Source organism: Peromyscus maniculatus, chromosome 14, assembly GCF_049852395.1.
Source record: "Peromyscus maniculatus bairdii isolate BWxNUB_F1_BW_parent chromosome 14, HU_Pman_BW_mat_3.1, whole genome shotgun sequence".
In the NCBI taxonomy this organism is placed as follows: domain Eukaryota; kingdom Metazoa; phylum Chordata; class Mammalia; order Rodentia; family Cricetidae; genus Peromyscus; species Peromyscus maniculatus.
This window is the reverse complement of record NC_134865.1, coordinates 55443486-55468639: the sequence shown is the minus strand read 5'-3', so window position 1 is coordinate 55468639 and position 25154 is coordinate 55443486. Positions and strand designations below refer to the sequence as shown.

The 25154-nt window shown below is 46.1% G+C and overlaps 1 protein-coding gene across 12 annotated transcripts in view; it reads right to left on the bottom strand.

Annotated features, from left to right (window-relative positions):
• The window catches only part of Rgs6 (regulator of G protein signaling 6), a 543914-nt gene that overhangs the window by 60561 nt on the left and 458199 nt on the right, over positions 1-25154 (bottom strand). For all 12 annotated transcript variants that reach the window (XM_006973072.4, XM_015991902.3, XM_015991908.3 and 9 more), the window contains one exon: positions 5161-5271. In XM_006973072.4, coding sequence (XP_006973134.1) covers positions 5161-5271 — 111 coding nt within the window. The remainder of the gene's footprint in view (positions 1-5160; positions 5272-25154) is intronic.

The window sequence follows — 25154 nt, the reverse complement described above, 5'->3', positions numbered from 1 at the left end:
CCTTCGGGCTTTACTGTATAGACAGGGACCATCGTCAGGCTGAAGTGCGATGTCAGCACCGATCTCATGGGCCGCCTTTCTTCTGACAGCTCTGTAAGCCTTTGAGTGAGTAAAGACACTCTGCCAGGAGAATCAGGGCTTCATTTTCACCTGGGTTTGTAGAGCTCCATTTGTTTGGGTAGATAAGACTGTGGCTGTATCTTTTCCTAGGCTAGACATTAGCTTAGGGTAGAAGTTTGAACAATAATGGCAGAACTAGACCACGTATTGGCGGACAGGCAGCATTGTGTGGAGGACAGAACGCCGAATAGTTTGAGATAAATCAAGTGGCAAAGCGGCTACCATATCCCCCGTGATCACGTGCTTCTTTTTCTAGTTAGGGACAAGTGAGAAGATTCGTTTTATCTTTGTGAATTCGCTTCGGCGGGCACTTAGCTTTCTTCTTTTCCCAGCTGTCAGTGAAGTGACCAAAGACGAAATAACTCCGTCACCTACCATCCACGCAACCTATACTTTTGGGTGCCTGTTGTGTGCCAGTTAGAAGACCAGATGATAAAGCAAATCATGGGTCCTCTTCAAAAGTGAACTGGGGGGTGTGACATGACAGCTGGAGACAGCCATGTCACTACGCTAGTTGGTCACCATGCTTGGGAAGGCTTGAGTGAGAAGGAAAGCCAGCGAGGAGGGACAAATGGCTCAGAAAGACTGAACAGGCAAGGCCCTGAAGCTCAGAAGAATGGATTTTGTTCATTTGTTGTTAGTGTTTTTAACCCCAATCATAATATGTGGAGACAAAGACACGTTCGTCAGGCAGATGGTAAGGTCCAGGCATTTCGGGGAGGATCAAAATGAATGGGACTTGTAACAAAGCTGGTGGAGGACAGTCCACAACTTCAGCAGAGCTGTGGAAGAGAACAGAGCGAGCCTTGGAGCTCTGAGCAGCAGGACGTCAACAGAGCAGTGGGGTAGGCATTAGCACACAGAAGAAACTCTGAGGTACACAACAGGTTCCACATAATGGAAGCAGCTTGTTAAGGAAAGTGTGTGTGTGTGTGTGTGTGTGTGTGTCAGGGGGATGCTGACCAGATTCTGATAAAAGCAGTGAGACCAGAGCATAGCGCATCACTGATGACAGAGTGTCAAGAACATAAAGAAAAATAAAAACAACAAAACAAAAAACAATACAAAACAAAACAAAATAAAAAAACCAAAAGCCATTGAGTAATGCAGGGAGACCTCTTAAGAATTTGATAGCTCTATCTCAGGGGCCTAGAGTTCCTACAAAGGATGAGAGAGAGAGAGGGAGAGAGAGAGAGAGAGAGAGAGAGAGAGAGAGAGAGAGAGAGAGAGAGAGAGAGAATTTTTAAATAATAAATTAAGAAAACTTTAGAAATATTAATCAAAATGTATCTATACAGTTAAAACCAAGAGAGACTAACATGGAAAACACAGAAGCAGTAATTAAAGCACCAATTGGGAACGGGAGGAGGATGAGGAGGAAAAAAGACACCATGAGATAATGAAAGTTTTAAATTCTTGGTCAGACTGGAAGAGACTATCAACGTGTAGCAGTTTGAATAAGAAATGTTCTCCATAGTCTCAGGCATTTGTACACTTGGTCCCAGGAGGTGGTGGTCTCTGAGGAGACTTAGGGTCCCCCCAGGGCCTTGCTGAGGAACTACGCCCTCCCTCGGAGGCAGGCCTTGAGAATGTGAACTCGCAGCCTGCTGCTGCAGCCGCCATGCCTGCCGCCCATGGCTGCCACTTTCTCAGGATGGTGGTGGACTGCTAACCCTACGGAACCGTAGCCCAGATCAACCCTCCCTTAAAAGTTGCCCTGTCATGGTGTTCCATCACAGCAACAGAAGAGTAACTAATAATGGTCACATCAGAAACAGAATTTTCAAAGTAGATGACCATTTACACACTATTCATTCTTGTAATGTTGATAGAAATGTAAATTCAGAATGTTGGTTTAAAATACATCATGTTAACATCCTCTGGGGGTGAGTGTGATATCAGAAGGCAGAGGGAAACTTGTGTTTTCCATTACATACATGCTCTCTTATGAGTTAGTGAACTTTTAAACCAAAAAAAAAAAAAAAGTAAAATATAACTATGGCTATAATAGAAACTAGAATTTGAAGAGGTAATGCAAAAGTTGATAAGAAAATCAAAAGTTGGGGAAGAGGAAAAGAAATAAAAAAAGAAGGGAGAAATTGGAAAAAAAGACAAGCCAAAGCAAATGGGACTTTTGTGTCCCAATACGCAAAGCCAAGCCACTACTGGGGGACAGGGAAGGGACAGGAGACTGGAAAGTCACAAAAGAATGAATCTCTGCTAACCACATGAAAAACCCTCAATTAAGATATTTCTACACCAGTGAAGAAACAGAAAGAAAATGAGAATTGTTTCAACCTATTAGGTTTACAAAGATAGAAAGATTGCTAATACCAGGCTGACAAGGCTGTGGGAGGTGGGTACTTTTAAACCAAAGGCATGGAGAAAGGGGGATCAGTTTTGTTTAGGAAAATCTGGCACCTGAACTAAAATGAAAATATGCATTCCATTCCAAGTAACTCCACTTCTGGAAAATTTATAGTAGAAAACTAATTAGACTGGGTTGTAGGGATGTTTCTTGATTTGTTATTTATATTGCAGAAATAGACATGAGTTAGTTACGGCCCAGGGATTGGTTAAATAAATTTTACTTCATTCATGCCAGGGAATATTATACAGATATTAAAAAGGATAAGGTAGATCTGTATGTGCATATATATATATATTCCTAATTAAAATAGCACATATATATGTATATATAATGAACATAATTACACTAGAGATGAGAATATTTTCTATGTATAAAAAATTTAAAGAGATAGTCACTAATTTGGAGCTTCTCGAATGTTCTGAGTTCATGACACCTCTAAGGTCTCAGTGAGTTTTATAGTCTCCCTGAGTCCAAAGAAATGCCTAACATTTTTGTTTATTTAAGGTTGGGACCAGTCAACTTAGCATGTACTTGTTTCCTAGCAACAGCAACTATATGAAATGCACATACATTAAAGGAAAAAAGTCTTAATCACATTCTTAACCCCTCTCCTGGCTAGTTTTTATGTCAACTTAACAGAAGCAAGAGTCATCTAAGAAGAGGGAACCTCAACTGAGAAATTGCTACCATAGATTGGGCTGTACATAAGCCTGTAAAGTTTTCTTAACCAGTGGTTGATGGAGGAGGGCCCAGCCCATTGTGAGTGATGTCATCCCTGGGCTGATGGTCCTGGGTTCTATTAGAAAGCAGGCTGAGCAAGCCATGGAGAGCATGCCAGTAAGCAGCACCCCTCCATGGCCTCTGCATCAGTTCCTGCCTTCAGGTGCCTGTCCTGTTTGAGTTCCTGCCCTGACTTCCCTCAGTGATGGATTGTTTCCTAGAAGTGTAAGCAAAATAGACTCTTTTCTCCTCAAGTTACTTTTGGTCATGATATTTCATCACCTCAATATTAATCCTAACTAAGACAATCCCTATGTATGCATGTCAGACACTGCACATTTTCTCAAACTGGATCTGGCAGGACTGCAGCCACCTTCATTTCCTAGTCCATATTGATTTCTGTGCAGCATAGCTTTTGAATCACAAAACTCCTCTGAAGACCTAGATTTGCAAAGATTCAACATTAAAAAGGACAAGATGTGGTCTGATCCTCACATTGAATCAACCTAAGCCAGTAGTGTACATGATATCTGACTTGTCAGATGTCTTAGAGTTTCCATCAAGGGTGTATGCATCTTGGGAGTCTTCTTGGTGCCCTGGGCACCCTGGTGCAGTGTGGGAACCAGAGACTCTTCCTGGAAGGCAGGCTGGAGGGAGGGAGAAGTTTTCCTCTGTATGCACATCGGGATAGATTAACCTTTTTATAGTAAGCATCTATGACTTCATTAACTGTTACCGGGGTTTTCCACTTCTGAGAAAGATAACAGCCAGAGCACAAAAGAGAAAGAGAACACTTCGGTCATGGAGAATGGAAGAAGAAATCTGAGAACAGAGCTGCAGGAGTGCCACACAGAACTGTCCCTGCACGTCATGGAATTTTGACTGTGCTCCAAGTTCCCCTCAGCTGTTATGTCAACACATTTGCTCCCTTCCTAGGGCAGAGCCATGCGCTGAGGGAACCAGTGATGCCTGTGACCTCGGAAGACCAGCGTGAGGCCAGCCACAGCTCCGGAGCCCTCTGCCTGGGCTCCAGCTTCAATGCTGCTGCATTCTAACTGTGTATCCTTGGACAAGTTCACCAACTCTGCTCTGCCTCAGTTTCCCCATCTGTTCCGCAGTGAGAATAGTGTTGGCAGCTGAGGAGGTTTGCTGTGGGATGGTCTGTATGTCAAATTGCTCTGATTGGTCAATAAATAAAACACTGATTGACCAGTGGCTAGGCAGGAAGTATAGGCGGGACTAACAGAGAGGAGAAAAGAAAGAACAGGAAGGTGGAAGGAGACTGCCAGCCGCCACCATGACAAGCAGCATGGGAAGATGCCGGTAAGCCACGAGCCATGTGGCAAGGTATAGATTTATGGAAATGGATTAAATTAAGCTATAAGAACAGTTAGCAAGAAGCCTGCCATGGCCATACAGTTTGTAAGCAATATAAGTCTCTGTGTTTACTTGGTCGGGTCTGAGCGGCTGTGGGACTGGTGAGTGACAGAGATTTGTCCTGACTGTGGGCCAGGCAGGAAAACTCTAGCTACAGGGGTTTGGTGGAAGTGCTGTGAGGTCAGAGCTGTGCAGAGAGGGGCTGGCTAGGGTTGCTGCAACCAGAAAGGAAGGGGACAAGTTGAGGCAGCAGAGCCTCCCTCCCAGCAGCCAGAGCTCGGAAATGGCGAGGAGCTGGACCATGACATACAGAGGGCCAGAGAGAGGCCAGAGAGAAGCCACAAAGGACCCATGTACAAACCGAAGCTGCAAGGAGGAAGGGACCTCGAGCAATCAGGTATCAGTATGGAGGGTACTCGGGCCTTTTCTCTTCTGGTCTTATTCAAATTAAAACCGGGAATAAGGTAATAGCATGAGATTATGAATTTTTTTCCCAACATCCCCCACTCCCAAACATCATCATCATCATCATCATCATCATCATCATCATTATTATTATTATTATTATTTACCTCATCTCTATGTCCCATAAAGTGATGTCATCGCTGATCCAAGGATTCGATGGCTCTGCTGGCGTTATGAAAGGGTCGTACTCCACATACTGCTCTGTGTACGCGATTAAGCTGTAAGAGGAAGCAAGGCAGAGAAGATCTGATTTCCTAGGAAAGCACTCAGTTCTGAACACCAGCCGTAGAGTGTTCTCAGGAAAACCCCGCTCCCGTTTCTCACTAGCCAGCTGCTCTCAGTTGTCCTCTTCCCTTCCTGTTAAAATGTCAGTTTGCCCCGTCGCCATAGGTTTTAGTTCACACACTGATGTCCTTTCCCAACACTTAACTCTTTCTTCAGAACCTCGCTACAATACGCCCCCCACTCCCCACCCCTGCTTATGCCAGGCTTACTGATACTGATACCGGGTGTGATACCCAAAGACTATGGCTTTCAAGAAGAAGCAGAGTCCACAGGGAATTCCACAGCTCTACCAGAATTCCCAAACAAATGATTCCCTTGCTGAATAGACTTTTATATCCCACCTGACCACGACGTCACATAGGTTTAGTCTCAAAAGCAACTTAGCTTTTCTAGGTATAATTGCAACCTAATAGATTTGGCTAGCTGACATGTATATAAAAAATAGAAAATGCCCAGGGGCAATGATGGCTGTCTTGACATACAAAGGGTAGGGTGTGTGTGTGTGTGTGTGTGTGTGTGTGTGTGTGTGTGTGTGTGTGAGAACAGGTATACACACACACATAAATACATGTGTATATGTGATAAGCCCCGTAAACCTAACTGCCTATCACACAATACTAAGTGATCATATGTATTTGGGGGTGGGGGGTGGAGGAGGAGTAGCCTTGGCTGTTTGCCCCCATCTTTTCTCACAGACGCATCTGCCTCTCTCTTTCGCCTCTTCTAGCATTTGACTGCAAGCACGTGCTTTTATAACTGCTCTTGATTTATTCATTTTAGACAAGGATTGACTTCTGCTCATTGGCCCCCAGCACCCCCACTCCATGCCTTCTATGAGCTTCCGGGTGAACTCATCCAACCGATGTTGTTAAGTCAGTGTCCAGATTATTAACTGGCTAAAATTGTCGGCTGCTCAGCTCAGCAGCGCCCTACTCTTTCCCAGTGTTTTAACCAATCGGTAACACATCTAGAAATAGATCCCCCCCCCACATCTTGTATTAGATACTCTGTCAGGCTTTCCCCTGCCTCCAAAAGGTGTCCCCTTCTGCAGCCCCTAGTGCCCCTGCTTCTCTGTGGACCTGACACAAAGCCATCACCTTGGGGCTCTCTCCACTTAGACACTGAGTCCTTGTTCCATGGATTCCATTTCTGGCCCCTGGCTTTCCTCTTCAGCTGTGACGAAGCACATCCTTTGGTAGCCTTTTCTAACAAAGGCTCGTGAGAGTTAAAAATTTGAGTACTGGAGGCCAAAAAAAAAAGAAACGCTCCTGTCAACCTCGGTATTTGACCGATGGTGGTGGCGTAGGTCACCACGTTAAGAGTCGCCTTCCTTCAGAATTCTGAAGGCATTGCTCTATATTGTTGGCCTCCGGTGTCACTCTGGAGAACACTGGGTCCACGTGGCCTGGTGTCATTCTGTCAGTGTCTCTCCGTGTGGATTAAGGTCTCTATTTCGTTGCTAACGTGCTCTGCAGTTCCATGGTGGCTTGTTATTTAATTCATTATATTGAGCACAATGTGAAATAAATTTTAAAATATCCCCATAAGTTTTATTTCTTTGCTATTTTAATACTCTTGATCTCCCAATTTTCTTGTTCAACATGACAATTTTTATTAACACACGAACGGCCTGAACTATGATTCCAATTTTTCCTTTAATATTTCATCTTGTTTGAGTGTCTTTTGCCCTATCTAGCTATGTATTTAAAATGTAGGTAGACATGCTCTCAAGACTTTACTCTGATCATTGTACCAAGATTCTTGTTTTATCAATGAAATGTCCTCTCCTATATCAAACGTCACTAATTCTCCGTATTTAATCAAACATTTCTTCTGTTAGTTGAGCTGGTTTTGGCTCTCCAAGTCCCCTCCTTCTGTTTGCATGTGTCAATGATGTCCCTTCAGTCTGGGGCTTTCCTTGAGGATCTGGAAAAAAAATCTTTGGACATCCATTTGTACTGAAGAGTCAAGAACACAAACCTGCTTGGAGGCTGGGTGTGCATGTGGACAGAGTCTGTAAACAGATAGGCATCGTGGCCAGGTCCCAGCCAGCCTGCTTGTCTTTTTATTACGGCTCCGAAATGGAGATAGAGTCTTTCCCCTGAGGACATTTATGCTTCTCTAAGCACTTTAGCAAGCCATTCCTGTAAGGTTCACGTTGTAAATGTTTGAGACTCTGTGAGCCAGACAGTATTTATCTCAGCTCTTCCACTGTTACAATGAGGGGGTGGGGAGTCCACCCCTCCCCGACCCAGAAGCCCCACAGTTCAGGAAACAGAACGTCTACTGACTCTCTTGTCTTCACTAGGCCTCAGTGATGTCGAGTGTACCTGAGGTCTGAGTTTATGTGACTCAGTTTCTCCAGAGAGTAGGGAGAGGGCGGTTCCCAGGGGGGGCAGGTGATCCAAGGACAGAAGTGTCCAGAGGCAGACTGACTTGTTTTGTTGCTGTTAGCTCGTGGCTCACTCTTGCCTTCCATGGTCCTCATGCTTCCCGGGAACAGTATGAGACCTGTTAGGTCAACCGGCTCACTGTCAACCCCACTTCTGCTCCAGCATGTAGATTACAGTGCTCTTCATTCTGTCCTTCCCCACTTCCTTTTAGACCAAACTCCGAAATATTACAAGCTAGCAAAGGTACAAAAGGCTAGGAACTAGTTGTGTGCAATCCCAAACACTTGGGAGAACGAGGCAGAAGGTTGTAAATTGGAGGCTAGCCTGGGCTATTTAGAGAGGCCCTATCTCAAAACCAATCAACCAATAGACCAGCCATACCAATAAATATTGTAAGGAATAATATCTATACTCACTGCTCAATTGAAAAATTCAAATATTTACAAATAGAGAAATGAAGGCCTGTGGATTATGGTTCATAGATATTCTTTCTCGGGAAAATGTGTTGAACCCATTAATCTGTCAATTTGTTAAGCTTGAGTTTAAGACAGATGAAGGGTCCACTCCTTCCTGGGCACTGGATGGGTGTTAGGCCCTGCTCAAGCAGTGTTAAATCATGGCCAGTGTTAATCAGACACTCTTTAAGTTGATATTGCAAGCATACAAGAAGGCTGGGGTAACCTGGGTTCCTAGTTAGCAGCTGTGGACTCCCCCTTGCTACCCTGAGCAAAAGGGCTGAGCCCAACAGCTGGCTGGACTACCCTTTCACTCCAGTATCCTCCATTCTATACACTCTGTGGATGGTTTCCGATAATTATGAAAAGATCACAGCTGACTACCCTGGATCCTAAAGGATCTTTCAAGCCAGGGCTGCTTGAAACAGTTTGCGCCAGACTTTTTGTTATCAGAGACCTTTGTGAACTCTAGGCGACCCTGCAACCATTTCCGCTTTGGCCCAAGGAAGAGGAAGAGTACTTCCCTTGGTGGAAAGACTAATTACCAACTATTGCTAAGAGGTAAAGTCATTTGGTCCAAAACACAAGAAGCCTCAATGATTATGAATGGTGCTAAGATGCAAGATTCTGATTGGCCCAAACCAATGGCTGTGATTGGTCCAAACCCAGGGCTATATAAACAGTCTGCTCAGGCTCACTCAGTGAGTGGGCTGGGAGATGCTCTTTGGTGTTGCCTTCTCTGATGGTGTAGCATTTGACCCCATAAGAAGGATTCCCCATGGTGGTATTTTCTTGCTTACTTTCAGTAGTGCGGACTCGGCTGGTAGCACCAAGAAAGTGACAGTGGAGAGTGCTGGTGATGGCAGCAGCTGCTACACAGATGAAAGGGGGATAGTGGCCTTGGCATGGTTGTTCTATGGCTGAGGAGGAAGTGGCCACAGGCCCAGACATGGCCAGCAGTAGTGATCTCCACCGCCTAGCAGTCCTGCCCATCTAGTCATCCACCTGCCTGGCTGGATGTCCTTGTCTCAATGAGCTGAACAGTACCAGACACTGGCTTGCTGAGTGGCAGGCAATCCCACTCTGACTCCCAAAAGACATGCCAGAGGAGGCATGCATCCTGAGTCATCTCAGCAGGATGCTGGTAGCCCAGATCGGAGATCTGCTACCGGCGATCTGCCATCTGAACGCAGCCGGGAGGAAGAAGGGAAGCAGGAAGACAGAGAGAGCAGAGAGTACCTAAAGGCTAAAAGGCTGCAAGGAGCCAGGAAAAGAACCTGCAGGGCCTGTTTACCATCAGAGTTCCGGACAACCGTCCAGTCTTCAGGGCCATGGATCTCAGCTCCTGAGCTGAATGCTGTGACACTGGATGCTGTCAAGAGCCAAGGGTCCCAGTGCCTGAAGCTTGCACAGGGGTTAGAACACTCCCAGTGCTAAGGCTCCATACCTAAGAACTGAACAAAGACCCTGACACTGGAGTACGCCACTCATCACTGCTTCCTGCTGCCAAACACCGAGGGAAACAAAAGTTGTCCAAGACCAGCATTTATTTGAAAGGTGTCTAAAAGTTATTATCATCCACTTGATAGGATCCGAACTCACATGGGAGACAAGTCTCTAGGTATTTAGAGACTTGTATTTAGATTACGTTTGGTCTCTAGTCATGTCTGTGAGAAGTTATTTTAATCAGATTAACTGAAGTGGGCAGCACCATTCTCTAGGCTGGGATCCTGGACTCATAAAAAGCAGAAAGTGGCTGAGTATCAGCAAACATCCTCTGCTTCATGACTGCAGATACAATGTGACCAGCTGTCCCAAGCTCCTGCTACCGGAATGCCCTGCCATGATGAGCTGGACTCTCAAACTGTGAGCCAAGATAAGCCTCTCCTTGCTTTGGTTGCCACTGTCACAGCAACAGGAAAAGTGACAAATACTCCTTCTCCTTGACTACATGTGATCTCTATCCAAGTAGAGCAAGAAAACCTTCTGCTATCTCAGTAGTGAAAAGTTCATATTGTTTTGATTCATTTAGTCATATGTTTGGGGGGAAGTGAAGAAAAAGAATAGTTTATTATATATAATTATATATAATATATAACTATATATAATATTTAACATGTAATATATGTGCATCATATTGCACATGTATAATTTACTTAAAGCTTATAATTTATTTAACCATCTCCTTTATATTAGATACAGATTTTTAATATGTTTTTAATGTGGTATAGTTCATTGCTCTCACATAGGGTTTTTTCCTTTTTCTTCTTTTTTTAAAATCTTGCTGGGGTGTGGATCTTAAATGTCTCCTAAAATTCATGTGCTGATGGCCTGGTTCCCTGTGCGATAGTGTTTAGAAGCAGAGCCCTGCAAGGTGAATGGCTCAGAAACGCTCTGACCTCATGAGTGCATTGTCTTCCTATGGATTCATAGCCTAAGAGGCCACAGTGTGGGGTGGAAGTTTAGGAGGCAGAGTTTAACTGGAGGAAGTAGGTCATTGGGATCACGTCCCCAAAGGGTGTCTTTTGTCTGGGTTCTTCTCTCCTTACTCCCTAGCTTACTCCTGGCCACTGTGAGGCAAGCAGTTTGGCTCTGCCATGCTCAACTGGCTTACCATAGGCTCAAAACAACAGAAGCAACAGGTGCAAACTTCTGGAGCTGTGAACTAAACCTTTCATCCTCTTAAGTTGATTTCCTCAAGCATTTTGTCACAGCAGCAGAATGCTGACTTACACACATCTTCTGCCATATCTGTTTGTAAATAGTATCTGCAGCTAGAATAATTTGGCCCAAAGATATGAACATTCTTATAATTACTAATCCACAATAATCCCCCCCCATAAATATGACTAGCTGTGGGCCACCAGTTTCTTCTACCACAGCCAACCCACAGCCACTGTCTCCACCACTAAACTGCAAAGGGGAAGTAAGGTCAACTAACTTAATGCTGAAAACGTAAAGACAACACGCTGAGGTGCCATCGCTACATGAAGTGTGGTCCATAAAGCAGCACACAGGTGTCCTCTTCAAGTTGTCATGAATGCGGATTCTTAGACCTTGTGGCTCTACTGAGCCAGAGTCTTCATTTAATAAGGTTCCCAAGTGACTCATATGTACATGGAAGTTTTAAAAATCGGATCAGTTTTCTGAAGAGGACAGGATTTACTGTGTTTTATTCATTAAGCCATCGTGAAGGAGGGGCTGGGGAGATGGATGGGGCTCAGCGGGTAATGTGCTTTCTGTGCAAACATGAGGATCTGACTTTAGATCCCCTAGCACCCACACACACAGAGACGGGCATGGTGGCTCCTTCCTGGAATCCCAGTGCTGAGATGGAGACAGGATGATACCTGGAGTTGACTGGCCAGCCAGTCTTGGTGAGCTCTAAGTCCAGTGAGTAACCTTGTCTCAACACGTAGGGTGGAGAATGACATTAACCTTTGGCTTTCGTGTGTGTGTGTGTGTGTGTGTGTGTGTGTGTGTGTCCCCGTCCGCGTGCAACCTAGAATCACTGGGAAGAGAATCTCAATGAGGAGTTGTCTAGATCAGACTGGACTGTGGGGAACTATCTTGATTACATTAATTGAGGCAGGAAAATCCATCTGTTGTGGGCAGCCCCATTCTCTGGGTTTGGGTCCTGAACCATATAAAAGCGAATGGAGTAGTAGGCATGAGTGCATTCATCTTCTCTGCCCTTGACGGTGGACGTGGCCATCCAGCTGCTTCAAGTTTGCTTGAATTGCCAGTAATGACGGGAGTGATGGACTATTACCTGCAATTGTAGGCTGAGTAAACCATTTCTCTCTTAAAGTCACCTTTGCCAGGGTGTTTGATCATATCAATAGGAAGGGACCCACACGCATGAACCTGCACACAGATGGACATGTACCCATGTATGCACCCCCCCACACGCACACACGCACGCACGCACGCATGCACGCATGTACACACATATACATGCACACACATCATAATGAAGGAAACTGCTAATTCTAGTTTTAAAGATGGCTGTCCATTTCCTGACACCTAAAACCCTCCTTGTCCTCCAGTGCTCTACGTTGGAAAACCTGTGTTTTAGTTCTTGAGTGGGTCATTTATCTGAGCTTTATCAAGTCCACACTATGGTACATAATGACTTTGTTGACTACTCAAGACCACTGTGATAAACAAAACAAAACAGGAAAATATTTCCAAAGGCTCTTGAGCATCTTCTGCAGACACAGAATACACAATGGGAGCCACCATGCACAGTAGGGGTGCATCATCGCCTGTCTGGTGAGCCTCCTTTGAGGTTTGCATCCTGACAGGCCAGGGTTCATCTGAAAGAGCTTTACCGTGTGGCAAGAATAATGTACAGGGAAGGTGTGCTCAGGAAGGACCCCTGCAGGCAGAAGCAGGATGAACGAGTGCCCACAACTGGGAGCCACTCCTGGGTCACTTGGACTAATTTCATCCATCCTGAAAGAAATGAGATTGATGTCACAAATTACCACAGACTCAGTGGCTTCAGTGTGGACTCAGCTCTGGAGGCTAAAAGTCTGGAATCAGGGGCTCAGCAGGACTGCATTCCCTTAGGACCTAAGCCAGGTCCTTAGGGGAATCGTTCTTGCTTATGGAAGTTTCTAGTGGCTTCAGGCAGTCCAGTCCTCGCTTGTGGCTGCAGTACTCCGGTCTCTGTCTCTAGTGGCCTCCTCCTGTATCTGCAATGTGACCTCTCTTCTCGTGTCATCCTATCCCTTCTCCTTGTTTTAAAGTTTTTATTCTCCTCTCTCCTCCCCTCTTCTCTCCTCCTTTTTCCTCTCCTCTCCCCTCCCCTCCCCCTCCTCTCCTCTCCTGCCCTCTCTTCTCCACCCTTCTCCTCTCCTCCCCTCCTCTTCCCTCTTCTCCCCTCCCTTGCCCTCTCCTCTCCTCTCCTCCTCTTCTCTCCTCCCCTTCTCTCCCTTCCCCTCCTCACCTCTCCTCTCTCCCTTTCCCACTCCCCCCTTTCCTTCTTTTCCTTATATGAATGTTCATCTTTGGGCTTAATTTCTTCCGGACAATTCATCTCAAGATCTCAAAAGAGAAATTATTATTTGAAAATTTCACACTTGTATACAATGCTCAAAAACACCCCCCTTCCTTCCCTTCCAGTGCCTTCCATTTCCCATCTCATTTCACACTCCGAAAAGGTCATGTGCCCTTTCTTCATAACCCACTGAGTCCACTTAGTGCTGCCGGTATGTGGATGGGTGCAGGGCCATCCTCCAGGGCACGGGCAACCCACCAGGACCGCTTCATCACATCTGCAGTGATGCTTTCCCCACAGAAGACCAACCACACTTTCAGGTTCTATAGGTCAAGACCTGGACATATCTCTTTGGGGAGATGGGCTGGAACTCTTCAACCCCCTAGCAAGAAACATGTAAACCATAGTGGAGTTGTAGGGGACAATACTGGGTCATTGGATGGCTTCAGATGAGCACAAGACAAGTCATCAGCAAAAACCCTAAATTCTGTTCAAGGATGACAGGGCCTGTTAAGGGGTACTGTTGTGGAATATTTGTACACTGTGTGCAGATGTGTTGCTGTGATTGGTGCAATAAAAAGCTGGGCAGGAGGGATAGGTGGGACTTCAGGCAGAGAGAAAAGAAGAGGAAGAGAGGATGGAGACGTGCAGGAGTCGAGAGCCAGACACAGAGGAAGCAGGGCACGCAGGAGGAGAGGTAAGAGCCATGGTTTATGTGGTGGCACAAAGATGAACAGAAATGGGTTCATTTAAGTTATAAGAGCTAGTTAGAAACAAGCCTAAGCTTTGGCCGAGCTTTCATAATTAATAAGTCTCTCTCATTGTTTAGGAGTTGGCTGGCAGGATGTTACAGTGTCCCTAAGTGTCACAGGCATGAGGAGATACTGGGAACCTCTCTGACTAGGAGATACTTGAGTATCCATGGTGGTATCCCAATCTGAGATGATGCAAACAGTTCACAGTTCTCCTTTCCTTCACCCATGACCTCTCTGTCCTTCCAGGATATCTGTCCTGGCTAATGGTGGGATGTCTGTCTCAATTGGCTTTGTATTTCAAAGAAAAGACATCTGCTTGACAGCCCAAGGCAAAAGTGAGACCTCCTTATCTAGCTAAATTACAATTGGGGATTTTTTTTTTTTAAAGCCAGAAGTAGACTTTCCTGAAGTAGAATGTGGGATTGGAGGAAGCAAGTTTCCTGTTCCTCTCTCCTCTACCCTTCTCAGGTTTCTGAGAGTTAGTTAGTCTGGGGTTTTCCAACCTGAAAGGAGGCATCCAACTTCACAGGTCAGGGCCTAGAGCTAAGTCTCCAGGTGGAGCCCTAAATAAGAATAGGGGCAATGTCAAGAGAGGGAGACAGTCCCAGGAGAGGCTGGGAGGAGAACTCAGCGAACCCTCGGGCATCCAGAACGACCTACAGGGTGAGGCTGCCTGTCTGACGGCACACAACCATCAACTCAGACAGTTGTCTAGACACGGCCTTCAGCAGCAGAATCTCAGAGGCAGTAACTAAGGACCGTGAGGACCTACGCCAGAATCACACAGGTTCTTAGAGATATTTTAGAGAAGATTGGGAATGGGTGTATCTTCAGAGGAGTGGGCAGAGAAGGGCTGGTGAGACTGAACGTTGATGTTGGTTCAAGACAATGGGGCTGAGTGCGTAAGGCAGGGTTTTGTAACGGCAGGCGTGAATGGAGCCGTTCCCCAGATAGGGTCCAGACAGGCAACAGGGTAGACTGCAGAGGAACACGTGGGAGAAGTGTAGGGACTTCTCAACAGAAAACCCTAGCAATCTGAATCTGAATCAAGACAAGGACTAAAGTTTAGGGCCACAGTGACAGTGGTGGGCGGAACTGGTCACGAGGGAAATTTATTCTACTGACAAAGGAAATGTATATATATATTTTAAATTTTATGTAAGTGAAGTTGACTAAAGCCTTCATAAGGGATCAGGAAATAATATGAGATCCAGCATTATGTTTCATGGGATCTATTGAATTGCCAGAAGCAGCCATGTTTGTCCTCCAGAGGAAAAGATGCTTAGCGATGTGGGGATGTTAAAGATGGTGAGGGTGTAGAGAATCTTAGAGAGAAGGAGACATTAGAGTTGTGTATTTGTTCTTAACAATACTGTAATAAATTACCCCAAACTCAGTAGCATAAAATAACATCCATTTATTAGCCTAGTTTTGAGGGCCAGAGTCAGGGATGGGTCTCACTAAGTTAGAATTGGTGTTAGTTGGGCAGTCAATTTGGTGTGGGGGAAAGGCTAAGGAAGAAGCCGTCTTCTTACCTGACCCAGCTTCTAGGGACTTCCCACTTGCCTTGGCTTCTGGTCCTTTCCATCTCCAAAGTCAGCAATGGCTGAGTGAATCTTTTGAGTGAATCTTTCTATGTCTCATCTCACGGACACTGACTTTTCCAGCTGTTTTGTCAATCTTTTAGGCACACTTAGGATGACATCGGGCCCATCCACACGATGAGGATAACATATGTATTCTAAAGTGTACTTAGTGGCAGCCTTAACCTCAGCTACAATCTTAGCTCTCTTTACCATACAGCATAACCCAACTTCAGGCATTAGGATGTGCTCATCTGAGAGACCATTCGTCTGCCTACCGTGGTTGTCACTTTAGAGGAATTGCTGCAGAAGGCACAGCCACCTACAGAAAGATGTGGATGTAGACATTCAGGCCTCAGGAATGGTGGCCACATGCCATACTTAATAGCCATTGTCACAGTCCATGCCAACAAACCCAGTGTTCAAGAATCAATGCTCTTCCCTGTCTTGCCTGCCACCTCACTACATGGGAAAGACTGATTCAGAAACATGCCCCCCTCCCTTCCTCTCCCCCCACTTCTCTGGCTTGGATTCTGTGCTGGTTAATTTATGCCAACTTGACTCAAGCTGGAGTCATCTGGTAAGAGGGAACCTCCATTGAAAAAAATTCCTCCGTAAGATGGGGCTGTAGGCAAGCTTGTGGGACATTTTCTTAATTAGTGATTAAAGTGGGAGGGCCCAGCCCATGGTGGGTGGTACCACCCCTGGGCTGGTGGTCCAGGGTGCTATAAGAAAGTAGGCTGAGCAAGCCACAGGGAACAAGCCAGTAAATAAGCAGCACCACTCCACGGGCTCTGCACCAGCTCCTGCCTCTAGGTCCCTGCCTTGCTGGAGTTCCTGCCTCCACTTCCTTTGATGATGTACTATAATGTGGACGTGTAAGCAAAACAGACCCTCTCCCCCCCCCCCCAAGTCATGGTGTCTCATCACAGCAGCAGAAACCCTAACTAGGACAGATTCGTTGTACATTGTGATGGGTTTCAGAGGGAAATCCTCATACAAGCACATTTTGTATTTTGAATGTACTCACCTCTTTCTCCCTTCTCTGTTCTTATTCCTATTAACTCCTCAGACTATACTGTATAGTATATAATATGTGCTACACACACACTTTTTTAATATCTATGTAAAATTTAGGATCCACAAATGAGAGAAAAACGTGATACTTGTCTTTCGGAGTCTGACTTATTTTGCTTAGTGTGGTGCTCTAAGGAGTAACGTGCATTTTCACGGACACTCACATCAGTGATTCTGTGATTTTTACAGTCTATTGCCTCAGTTGCTCTCTTGTTTTCTGTGGATGCTAATGCCAGAGACAGTGAGAAAGGGCTCATTACTAAGATGAGGTGAGAGAATCCCGTATCCCAGGCAGACAGGGAAGGTCATTAGCCTCTCTCCTCTTCTGCTTCTCCACCTCATTAGACTGTCACAAGACCTGAGCTCCAGGCCTGTGGCAGCCTTCTTTCTCTCTTGTCTCCCATCTGGGATGGAAGGGCTTTTTATTTATTTATTCTTGGAAACTACAGTTTCCAAGGCGAGGATGCAGGAAGAAAATAAAGCATTGATCATCTACCTAAAATCTAAGCTTAATACAGAGACTGAGGGCTTGGGACTTGCTTCTTGATGCAATGCCATTCCAAGTTGTAAAAGGAGGTGCAAAGTGAGGCAGAGACATTGGCTAGGAAGACAGTGAATAAATTGAGCTGTGTTGAACCTTGGACTGGGTCTCTTGGTAACCTATGAGATGACGATAGGGAACTTAGGCAGTGAGATGGTCTCCAAAATGGGCGAGAGCAGGCATAAATGGGGTCTCTGGCAACTTGCTAAGATCTATTCAGCTGAGGAGTGCATCCTGACATGCACACAGGTGCTGTGGGATGGTCTCTATGTCAAATTGCTCTGATTGGTCAATAAATAAAACACTGATTGGCCAGTGGCCAGGCAGGAAGTATAGGCGGGACTAACAGAGAGGAGAATTGAGAGAACAGGAAGGTGGAGAGAGTCACTGCCAGCCTCTGCCATGACAAACAGCATGTGAAGACTCCGGTAAGCCACGAGCCACATGGCAAGGTATAGATTTATAGAAATGGATTAATTTAAGATATAAGAACAGTTAGCAAGAAGCCTGCCACGGCCATACAGTTTGTAAACAATATAAGTCTCTGTGTTTACTTGGTTGGGTCTGAGCAGCTGTGGGACTGGCGGGTGACAGAGATTTGTCCTGACTGTGGGCCAGGCAGGAAAACTCTAGCTACACACAGGGATACCAAGCATTGCCATGCTGCTTAGAAGCCTTGCTCCTGGCCACTGTTGATTTATTCAGGGACAGCTACCTGCCCTGGGTGGGGCTGACGTGTTTTCTCTGAAGCTGCAGGGAATGGAGCTTATCACATCTTCCAGCACACGTTGATAATAAGAGATCCCAAGGCTTCACGCACAGAAAGGGAACAGGGCCAATATTGCCTGAGGACTCTGAGAGACACTCAAGGTCCTGGCATTTCCTGAGCTTATGTAGCATGGCTGCCAGCCCTATGCCTAACTCTGAAACACCTCCTCGCATTCTGGGATTTAATGTATTCTCCTTTTTGCTGAACCCAAGTAGAAATTGTAATTGCTTTGCTTTGATGTCTAACAAATATCCCTGGGACGGGGATGAAGGAGATGGCCATATGAAGACCAAGTTCAACAAGGCCGCCGTTTTCAACTTTGATGGGAGAGGCACTCAGTGCTCAGAACATGTGCTTCCTGGTGGTATACAGATCACAAGATGAGTGGACTTTGTTCGGGAGACCCAAGACAAAGAAAAGCCCAGGCAGGCAATGAAGGAGATAACCACGGTCAAGATGTAGTACTGTTTGTGTCCAAAGTCAATACCAACGGCCACAGAAAGACTTGGGGACTGGCATCAAAGACCAAGAGGGAAATAAAAACCAGAGGCATAAAAAGGGCTTTGTGGGATGCCTGGTGCCGTTACACACACACAGCGATGGTCCCTGAGTACAGGGCTGTGACAGGCACAAAGGCAGAATCAGAGGAGTTGGGAAATAGAAAGTAAATAAAGGAAGTCTGTTAGGAACAACACTTGTCACTTAGCACTTTAAAAATTCTCGGCCCCCTCCTCCTTACTCCTCGTGAGTGTCTTGTTTTCTGATTTTCAAATGTCAAATTCTCACACCATCAGAAGAGGTTAATCTACTGAGTTCTGGCGAAGACGCTGCCTGCCCTTGCTACAGGCTATGGACTGGCTCTTGGGTGAGGGTGCGGGGCTGGCTAATTTGTCTGTATTTCAGCCTCATCTTCACAAGTAGGTGCTGTCAGGGTGGAGCTCTGTGGTCAGTGTGTTCTTTAGGGCAGTATTCACCACCCACTGAAGTCACCAGACCCCACCACATCATAGGACAGTGCTGGCACAGAGCCAGATGCAAAAGCATCGCTTCATCTTTTTTCTTTGTCGAGAAAGACTCTCATGAATCACAAGCTGATCCTGACTCACTGTGTAGCTGAGGATGACCATAAACCTTTGATCTTCCCGCCTCTATCTCTTGGGTGCCAGGGTTACAGGTGTGCACCGTGACACTTGGTCTATGGGGCTTGAACCCCAGGCTTCATCTATGCTAGGCCAGCTCTCTACCAGCTGAGCTACATCCATGGAAAGCTCTGCAAAGTCAGTTTCTAAGTATACTCACTGTTCCAGAGAATGAAGTAGATATTGACTCAGGTTGTAATTACAGCCCGCCTTGATATATTTGGAGAGGAGGAACATCATGAAAGGGACTTCAGAAAATACCTAGTCTACCCACTTGGAAAGGCTTGGAGGCAAGTTTTAGATTCCATCCTTCCTTCCTCAACAAAAAGACTCATAATTTCCTCATACGTTATGTGAGATAGTACACCCCAAAAATTAATAAGATTAGCTGGAGAAAGAACAGATTCTGTCTATCACAGTGAAACAATATGCAGGAAGGGTTTCCTAGAACCCAGTGCACATGTGTGGATTTTGGCTTATAAAATAGAGACGTCGAAAAGGCACTGACATTGGTAATTGCTACGGAAAAAGGTATGGCTCGCAGCTGTGGACGACATTACTGCAGAGAAAACCAGGTGTGGACCCTGAAGTGCCACGTGGGTGTCTTTTGTCCCTACTTCAGAAATGCACTAAAATGTGTTAAAGCATTCATATAGTCAGAGCCTGCGAAAGAGCAGGAATGCCAGAAAGCCCATGTACAAGGGATCTGGAGGGTCACGCTTGCTCTTTGTTTGGGTGTGTGCAGTTTCTAAACAGCGATGCTCAAAAGGAAAGTGGGACAGAAAGGACCTGATGGGAGAGGAGGCAGGGTACAGAACCCCTTTGCAGGCAGAGAGTAAGGAGGTAATCTTTTCCAGGTGGCAGAAGGTGGGTAGGAGAGAGACTGGGAAGAACCCCCTCACTTCAGGTCACCCAGAGATGAAGTATTCAGGGGGGTGGAACTTGGGTTTAGTGAAGGCGACGTTAGTCCCTCAGAAAGGAGAGTGTATGCTGGCCACATCTCCTGACCCCCTTTCTTCCCCAGACTACAAATTCCAGACCTCGGTCTGGAGAGGGTGACCTTAGCTATGAGGTGACTTCTTACTATTTCTTTTCTACCAAGTAAGATAGGCTGGGAGAGAGGAGGTACAAGGACCACACCGTTTCTCAAACCACATGAAAGCAAAGTTGTAATGATTTCTTTTCTCCCTCCCCTGAATTTATCATTAGACATTAAGTTCACGGACTTCTCTCGCCCTAGCAGGTTTTTAATAGAGCCTTAGGGTATCCCGTTCCTTGCTGTCTTATCGCATTTCATTAATTACATTTCATGATCACCGAGGGTCAGGAGGCAGAGGAGGAACCAGCATCCAATTTTAGGGAGCAGCAGCAATCGCAGAGATGGGCAAGCAAGATGATGTTTAAAAAAAATCAATTTAGCAGTCAGCTGTGACACACAAGCGACTCCCAGTAATGGAGTGAGGGTGAGCTGAGTACAGCAGCAGCAGATATAAAAATGAAACAACTTGATCTTTCTGTGTGCAGGTGCTGTGTCAGGACCAGAGGCAGTACCTCGGGATACTGGGGTGTCCCACAGGATTGCTAGGCTTGGAGGGAAGTCTCTGGGGGGAGAGCTCAGAGATGCCAGGCAACTGGAAACAGAGTTGTGTAGGGTTCTATGTTCTCAAAGACGTTGCTAGCACTGGAAGGCTTGGGTGGGTGGGTTAGCATGAAGATATACTTGGGACTCTTGCAAAGAGGAGGAAGACCTCATTTCTTTGGCAACTTCATCTATCTGGAGAAGTGACCACAGAGTCTATTACAGTTTGGATCTTAAATGCCCTCCGAAGCTATACGCATGAAAGGCTTGGTCAGCAGCCTGTGGGGGGTGGTAGGACCTTTGAGAGGTAGAACCTAGTGGAAGGAACCAAGGTGGCTGGGATTGTACCCTCAAAGTAGATATTGGAACTTCTGCTCTTCTTCTCCTCTCCTCTCCTCACCCCTCCCCTCCCATTCTCCTGCTCCCTCCCCCATTCACATCTACAAGCTTTGCTTCACTATGTCCTTCCCACTTGATATTCTATCTTGGCACAGGCCCAAATTGATGGCCCAAATGAACACGGATCGAAAGCTCTGAACTATGAGCTCAAATACAATTTCCTCCTTCTAAGTTGATTCGTTTTGGTATTTTGTTACAGTAATAGGCAGGTGACCAACACAAGGGTCTCTTCAGCATCTCCAGGTGAAAAAACACACTTCTTGCCTCAAAATTCATTGTCATTAAGAAAAACATGGCTCATGGGAAAGAGCTTTTTTGCCTTGGCTTAGGATCAAGCCATTGTGATCTGACTTTATGGTGGTAGTAGATGGATTTTAAAAACAGACTCTGGTACACTAGCCTTTCAGTCTAGTCTTTAAGCTTGTGACTCTGTTTCTACTTTTTTCTTGTGTTCTTGTTTCTGTGTGAGTGATGTCAAAGTAGTCTGTTTGAGGATGAGTGTCCATATAAAAGGCAGTACAGCTGTCCTTGTCGAGGCCATCCTGCATAGTCAGAAGCCACATCCACGAGACACAACCCAGATCAGCAGAGCTACCTACCCGGTCTGCAGCAGCAAGTGGACAAGCGGCTTAGCCCATGCAACCAGCTGGCAGTAGACATGTGAGAAAAAGTAAATGCCCATTGAGTAATACCCTCGTATGTGGTTTTGCTTCCAGCAACTTCAGTTACCCACGTTAAGCCACAGTCTGGAAATATTAAGTAGAAAATTCCAGGAACCAATAATTCGTAAGTTTTAAAATTACATGCTGGCCTGAGTGAGCGGTGTGATAAAATCTCCACCTGAGTCATGAATTTTGCCCAGGGTTTCCATGCTATATATACTGCCTTCCCATAACTCACTTAGTTGCGGCATGTGTTATCACATTCACTGTTGTGGAATTGCAGTGCTGGTGTTCAGCTGTCCCTTATTTCACTGAATACTGCCTCAAGTTGCACAGGGTGGTGATGCAGGTAATCCATGCCGAAGAAAAGCTGCAAAGCACTTCCTTTGCATGAGTATGTGAAAGTTCCAAAAGAGGTTGCGTTTACCTTGTTGTTATGATTGTTGATGATTGTCTATGATTGTCTTATTCTATTGTTAGTTATTATTGATCTCCTAGGTGTGTAGGCATAGGAGAAATTGCATAATGTATGCAGCATTTGGCAGTATTTGACCAGCCAAGGGAAGATCGTATTCCCTGTGGGCAGAGGGAAGTGACTGCAGTTTTAAGCCTCTGAGTTTGGAGGTTCTTTGTCAGCCACAGCTGAAGGATATGCCTTGTCTGTTGCAGCTTGGGAAGAGATGATACGTCTTCGGAGAGGAGGATATTACTGAAACAACCATATTGATGGGAACAAGAAAGCAAACCATTGGGCAGTGGTGGTGTACGCCTTTAATCCCAGCCCTTGGGAGGCAGAGACAGAGGTCGGTGGATCTCTGAGTTTGAGGCTAGCCTGCTCTATGGAGTGAATTCCAAGACAGCCAGGGCCACACAGAGAAACTTTGTCTCAAAAAAAACCAAACTAAATCAAACCAAACCAAACCAAAAAACCAACCCCCCAAACAACAATAACAAACAAAATAAAAAAACAAACAAACAAATACCATCACTACCCCCTCCCCCCCAAAAAAAACCTCAACATATAAAAACTTGAACCAGAGACTCAAAACACAGTACTAGTTAGGGCCATTTTGTAGGAAGCCATGTGTGGCATCTCCTAAGATCAGAGGCTTACTCTAAAGGACAACTTTAAAAGCAAAATGCAAACACACAGGATTGAGTTATCTAGAGAAATGAGCCAAAGAAAGGCAGTGTTCTTTCTTTAAGAAGGCAAGTTTGTGAGCCACATTTGAGGGAGACGATCACTTCAAATAGTTAAGATAAAAATTGCTGTGTTGATGGGTATTTATCTGCAAAGTTAATTTGTATATACGGGGACTATTATTTCTGAATCGAGAACAGGGTTACACATTTAAGAAGTGCAAGAAGCAGCTTGGGAAGACACCGATGCCGACCGGTCAGGGACATTCAGACACTGTTGGGGACCATAGACAGATTATTTGAAACAGAAACGAACTGAGAAAAATCTAAAGAGCCAGTCCCCTCATCCATGACTCCTCCCTCCCGGAAGACAAGAAGCTGAACAGGGTGTATGCAAGGTAGAAAGGTGGAACTGTGCATGCTGTGAGCGTCAGCACTAGCCTGGGGCAGCCTGTGGGGCTGTCTGAATGAGAGTCAGAGAAAGGACACACACACACACACACACACACAGAGAGAGAGAGAGAGAGAGAGAGAGAGAGAGAGAGAGAGAGAGAGAGAGAGAGAGAGAGAGAGAGGGTTGTGCGAAGAATTGTATTAACACAACACTGTCATCTTCAAGGCCAGCCTCCCTCCTCCTCGGAGCACCCTACATCCAGTTCATTGCATCCCCTATACCTGAAATTTGCTCCTGTCAAAAGTACTGTAAATCACCACACTGGAAAATGGCTAGGTCCTTCCTAGTCACTGCGGAGGGATGGACCTGAGCGCCAAGGACTGGAGCCAGCCCTTGAGTGTGCGCTCACTCATTAACCCCCTTGGTTTAACCGCCACCCCTATCTCCTCTTCCAAAGAAGTGAGAGCAGAGAGAGATGGAGCATCTTGCTTCGCTGAGAACACAGGGCATGGCCAAGGCAGGGGATGCCAACCTCTACGGCAGGCTCCAGACACCCCTGACTCCTGTGTTCTTTTGCAGTTGGCTGCAGGTTTTAGCCCCACCCCAATTCTTGCTTTTTCGGAACTGGGTCACCCTATACCACCAGCAACAGCTTCTCAGCTCTTGGGTTCTTAGGCAACTAAGTGAAAAAAAAAAAAAAATGGCATGGCAGGGACCTTTCCCCAGGGGGCCACAATTCTAATTACCACTTGTCACCTGGAGCAGGCTCAGGGAAACCAGATCCAGAAGGGGACTGTGTGGCTCACCTGAGAGAGCTCAGTTTTCACCTCTGGCCACCTGCCAGGGCTACCTCTCTCTGGCCCCTCCCGGCAGAGCGCAGCAGTTGACAGGCCAGGCTTGGGTGGCTTTATCTCCAGCAAGCAGCTGGCTGCTCTCACTCTGCTCTCTCTGGGAGTTTCCTTGTGGCTTTCGTGAAAGCCCTCCCGTAGCATTGAAGAGTTGTCAGTTATTGCTGCCTGGGATAAAATCCAGCCGCTGTTGGGGTTGGACCCCTAGAAGTTTCTATCTGGGGAGCTGTGGTTGGAATGTACCCTCATGTGAGCACCTCTCAAGTGTAATTAGACGTGCCAGCTGGGGCTCCTTCCAGACAGCCAGTAAACAAACAGTGGGACCTGCCAGACTCTCTTCCTTTTTTTCATATCACCTACCTCATTCTGAGTGGTCTCCCAAGATGACTGGTTCAGGCTTCTCCCCACATGCCAAAGATAAGACAAAGGGAGTTCTCGGGCCTGTGCAGCTACAAGGGCATCACCAGAGCCCTAGACACTAGATTAGACCACTTGAAGCTCAAAGTACAGCTGTCTTGGTCCTCCTCTGTCCACACCTAGGGCTGGGGTTTGAGGATTTCTGTTGCTTAGCTCTCTGTTCTGGCCTCAGGACACTGGCCTGGGGCATGTGAACCTGATGAAAGATGCTCTGTGTACACTCTCTTCTCTGAGCCCTTCCAAGCCAGACATAACCAGGCATACAGACACTGAACCATGCCCAGTCAGCCATTTCTGTGCCTTGGCATTCCTCACCGCCTATGGCACAGGAAAGCTGAGGCCACTTCAGCTGCTTTGCTCTTGGCCACTCTTTGGAGGGGGCAAAGGTAACCTCACTGAGAAGGAATAAGTACTTTCAGAGCCCGGTGAGCTGGCCAGAAGTCCCTCATTTTGACAGTGGAGATGGGAAGTGAGTCTGTAGCCTGCAGCTGGCCAGACCTGGGACTTCAGAGTAATTGCTATGGATGCTGTGGGAGCTTCAGCCACTGGCACCATCAGAGGCATTTATGCACCAGAGAGCACAGGAACACCATCTTTCTCAATCGGGTCGATTTTGCTGTCCCCTTGCACATTTGGCAATGCCCTGAGACACTGTTGGTT